The sequence below is a fragment of the Rutidosis leptorrhynchoides genome, chromosome 3 (genome assembly GCF_046630445.1).
Source record: "Rutidosis leptorrhynchoides isolate AG116_Rl617_1_P2 chromosome 3, CSIRO_AGI_Rlap_v1, whole genome shotgun sequence".
Lineage (NCBI taxonomy): Eukaryota > Viridiplantae > Streptophyta > Magnoliopsida > Asterales > Asteraceae > Rutidosis > Rutidosis leptorrhynchoides.
In genome coordinates, this window is record NC_092335.1 from 656,577,115 (window position 1) to 656,582,059 (window position 4,945).

The 4,945-nt window shown below is 40.0% G+C and overlaps 1 protein-coding gene across 1 annotated transcript; it reads right to left on the bottom strand.

Moving 5' to 3' along the window:
* Window positions 1-3,447: 3,447 nt before the first annotated feature.
* On the bottom strand, window positions 3,448-4,179 carry LOC139902520 (uncharacterized). Its single transcript, XM_071885134.1, has one exon. The coding sequence runs from the start codon at window positions 4,177-4,179 to the stop codon at window positions 3,448-3,450; it is 732 nt and encodes a 243-aa protein (XP_071741235.1).
* Between the last annotated feature and the right edge of the window lie 766 nt (window positions 4,180-4,945).

Here is a 4,945-nt window from a genome sequence, read left to right on the forward strand (position 1 = left end):
CGGGAGCACCTGCAACCGCCCGGTTGCATCAGAAATGGTCCGGATACACCCCGTAACCGTACGGATGCATCCTGCAACTGTACGGGAGCTGTTCATCAGTACCAGGTCGCTGTTTTCATCATTTTTAACCTCAAATCTCGGTTTTGCACTATTTTGACACTACAAATCACTTAGGAAACATATATAACTCATATACAAATGTTTTCTAACATCAATTTGACATAAACAACACATTCAATTCACTTTTTGATTCAAAACCCACTTTGACATAAAAACTAAGAAAATCACTGATTTTAACTCGAATTAGAACATGAAATCGCTTGTTAAATACCTTATGATGTTACTGAAATCACAAGGAATGATTTCCAGTTTAAAAACGAGATCAAGAACAAGATTAGGGATTAGGGTTTGTGAGATTTGGGAGCGTTTGTGTATGTACGTGTAATTATTTCCAAAAATGGAAATAAAAGGAGAAGCAGAGGTTTTAACTAAAAGGGGTTTCCTTCATTGGAAGGAAATCTCTTCCGTGATACACACGGGTATTTACCAGTTATCTGAAATACAAAACACCACATTAAGTGGTCCAAACGAGGTCCAAATTAAATAAACAAACCTGTTCTGTGACCCTTGTCACAAACTGGTCTCAACTATATAATTAAATAATTATAAACATATAATTATTAAAATAACATATAATAACACCCAAGGACATTTAGGACAATTACCACTAGGCCCAATGTGAGGTTGTTACAAATCTACCCCCCTTAAAGGAGATTCCGTCCTCGGAATCTGGTCAAGGTCAAACAAACGAGGGTAACGAGTTCTCATCAACTCTTCTGTCTCCCATGTTAGGTTTGAACCTAAGCTGTGCTTCCACTCAACTAATACCATCGGTATCTGCTTATGCCGTAACTTAGTAATCTTCTTGTTTACAATTCTTACAGGCTCTTCCATTAACTTCTTATTCATATCAACTTTCAAGTCTTGCAATGGTAGAATCTGACTTTCATCTTCTACCTTGCACTTACGAAGATAACACACATTAAATGTGTTATGAATACTCGCTAACTCAGCAGGAAGATCTAATACTACTGTCTGATCATTCAACACCTGTTATATTCTAAACGGCCCAATGTACCTCGAAGCTAACTTGCCTCTTTTACCAAAACGAATGACTCATTTCCAGGGCGACACTTTCAAGTATACCTGCTCACCTACTGTGAAAATAACTGGCCGTCTGCGCGGATCGGCGTACATCTTTTGTCTATCTCTTGCGGCTTTCAATTTCTCGCGTGCAATTGATACTTTCTCGGCAGTTAACTGTACAATCTCTGGACCCGCAAACTGTTTCTCTCCAGCTTCTAACCAACAAGTCGGCGTTCTACAGCGACGACCATGGAGAATTTCATAGGCGGCATGCCTATACTAGAGTGATACGAGTTGTTGTAAGCGAATTCAATCAAAGGTAGATGAGAATCCCACGATCCTACATATTCTAATACACAAGCTCTTAACATATCCTCTAACATCTGAATAGTACGTTCACTTTGACCGTCTGTTTGAGGATGATACGCTGTGCTGAGATAACTCGAGTACCCAAATTCTCTTGTAAACTCTGCCAAAAATTAGACACGAACCTCGAATCTCTATCTGATACAATAGATAATGGTATTCCATGTCGAACTATAATCTCATTCACATATAGTTGGGCTAACTTTCCGAGCGAAGGTGTCTCACTTGTGGCCAGAAAATGCGCGCTTTTAGTCAATCTATCAACTATCAACCAAATCATGTCATGACCTTTCTGGGTTTGGGGTAACTTTGTCACGAAATCCATCGTTATGTGCTCCCAATTCCACTGAGTAATCTTGAGTTGACGTAACGACCCGTAAGGTTTCTGATGTTTAGCTTTTACTTGAGCGCATATTTGACACTTTTCCACGTAGTGCGCGATATCTTTCTTCATTGTTGGCCACCAATATAAAGGTTTCAGATCATGATACATCTTCGTGCTTCCAGGATGGATAGACAATCTCGATTTATGTGCTTCATTCAAGATTAAATCCCTCAATCCTCCGAGCAAAGGAACCCAAATTCTGTTACTCAAAGTCTTTAATCCACGAGAATCGTCAATTAAATCCACTTTTTGCTTCACTAATATCTCAAATTTCAAATGTTCATCCTTCAAGGCTTCTAATTGTGCTATCTTTAATCGATCAATCAAATCTAACACAATCTCAATTCGCATGAATTTTACATTGTCAGTGGATTTCTTTCGACTCAACGCATCTGCAACTACATTTGCCTTTCCTGGATGATAACAAATTTCACAATCATAATCCTTGATTAGCTCTTGCCACCGTCTCTGATGCATGTTTAATTCTTTCTGCGAAATTATGCTGAAGACTCTTATGGTCGGTACAAATCACACAATGAGTTCCGTAAAGATAATGTGTCCATAATTTCAATGCAAATACAACCGCAACCAACTCTAGATCATGTGTCGGATAATTCTTCTCTTGAGTTTTTAACTGTCTTGAGGCATATGCAATAACTTTCTCTCTCTGCATTAACACACAACCCAATCTGGCTAATGACGCATCATAATACAGAATGAAATCTTCTGTATCCTCAGGTAACGCTAAAATCGAAGCTTGTCACAATAACCGTTTCAATGTATGAAAGGCGTTTTCTTGTTCATCGCTCCATCGAAAAGTTACATCTTTCCTGGTTAACTTGGTCAATGGACCCGCGATCTTTGAGAAATCTTTAATAAACCTTCGGTAGTAACCGGCTAAACCCAAAAAACTCTTAATCTCTGTCAGAGTCTTCAGAGAATTCCAATTCATTACCGCTTCTATCTTAGACGGATCGACTTTAAAACCCTCTTGGCAGATAACGTGACCCAAAAATTGCGCTTCTCTTAACCAGAACTCACATTTAGAAAACTTGGCGTACAACTTTTTTTGTTTCAACAGTTCTAATACTTGTCTCAGATGTGTAGCATGTTCTGATTCTGTATTTGAATAAATCAAAATATCATCGATAAATACTATCACGAATTTGTCGAGAAACTGTCTGCACACCCGATTCATTAAATCCATGAATATTGCTGGCGCATTTGTCAACACGAACGGCATAACTAAAAACTCGTAGTGACCGTATCTTGTACGAAAAGATGTCTTTGGAATATCTTCCTCGGCTACACGAACCTGGTGATAACCTGATCGTAGATCAATTTTAGAGAAGTATGATGCCCCTTGTAGTTGATCAAACAGATCATCAATTCTTGGCAACGGGTACTTGTTCTTCACCGTTCTTGTATTTAGTTCTCGGTAATCAATGCACATACGGAGAGTTCCGTCTTTCTTCTTCACGAACAACACTGGAGTACCCCATGGCGAAGAACTTGGCCGAATAAACCCACTATACGAATCTCGGACGGTGCTAATCGATACGGAGCTTTAGCAACTGGTGTGGATCCTGGAAACAACTCGATTTTATATTCGACTTCCCTAACTGGCGGTAACCCGAAAATTCATCTGGGAAGACTTCTGGGAATTCGAACATTATCGGGATATCTGACACGGATTTCTTCTCTTTCTTTGCATCGATCACATATGCTAGAAACGAATCACACCCCTTGGCTAACGATTTCTTAGCTTTCAGCATCGAAATTAATGGACAATTAAACCCGCCCCGTTCACCTCGGACCACAGCACGTGTCCCATCAGCCAAAGGAAAATGAATTATTTTCCTATCACATTTTATACTTGCCTTATGGCGGCCTAACCAATTCATACCTAATACGACATCAAAGCTCGGTATAGGCATAACAAGACAAGTCATAGTGAATTCATTCCTATCTATTTCAATGGTTACTCCAAACACAGAGGTTGTGACTGGAACCGTTCTACCCACTTCTATTCTTAAAGGTTCAGATAATACGTCGATAGACAATTTCAACTTATCACATAGTGTAACAGGCATAAAAGAGCGATTTGTTCCACAATCAAATAACACATGAGCCGGCGAAGAATTTATCAGAAACATACCGGTAATCGCATCGTTGGTTTCAGTAGCTGTATCAACCGACATTTGAAAGGCTCTTGCTTCAGATGGTGGAGGATTCTTTCGCTTCTGTCCAATTGAAGAAGCAGATGATCCTCCGACTGACATTGTTCTTGCTCCGGCCCCTACCCAGAGCTCGCTCGCCTTGCAGAAGGACAATCAGGTGATCGATGACCCAGTTTTTTGCAATTCCAACAAACATTTTCTCGAAATGAACAAACTTGAACATCATGACCCATCGCTCCACACCTTATACACCTTTTGTCAACTCTGTATAGGGTCCAGTGTGAGTTGACCTACACACATTGCACAACTTTTTCTGACTCAAATTACTACCACTGCTTTGAGTAACCCTACCTCTTTATTGGTTACCATGAGATCTTCTAGATTTACTACTCATTTGGCTCGTCGGGCTTGTCGCTTGTTTTGGTTGCGACACCTGCTCTCTCTATTTACTCTTGGTGGCTTTGACATCTCCTTCCACCATTCTTGCCATAACAAACGCTTGAGGCAAGGTTGTTGCTACTCTCACCATTGATCGGTATTCAGGCAGAATCATTTCAACAGACTGGTCAATTCTGGATTGTTCGTCAGGAAGCCATTGTTGTACAAAGGAGTTTGTCTGTGTACTTTTCGATCACTTCTTCAATTGACATCTGATCAGTCATTCTTAAATTCATAAACTCCCGCTTCATCTTGGAGATTTTGTAAGGAGTACAATATTGCTCGCACACCTTGGCTGAAAATTATTCCCGAGTGACTTGACTCAACTGTTCTTTAGACACCTGGGCAGTCAAAGAATCCCACTAGCCCATTGCTTTCTTTTTCAGAAGTCGGCTTGCATAAGTAACACGCAATTCAGGTTCGCATTGAA

Bases quoted from the DNA above. Each gene is read 5' to 3' on its own strand.
- LOC139902520 (XM_071885134.1), bottom strand. From the start codon at position 4,179: ATGTCAGTCGGAGGATCATCTGCTTCTTCAATTGGACAGAAGCGAAAG.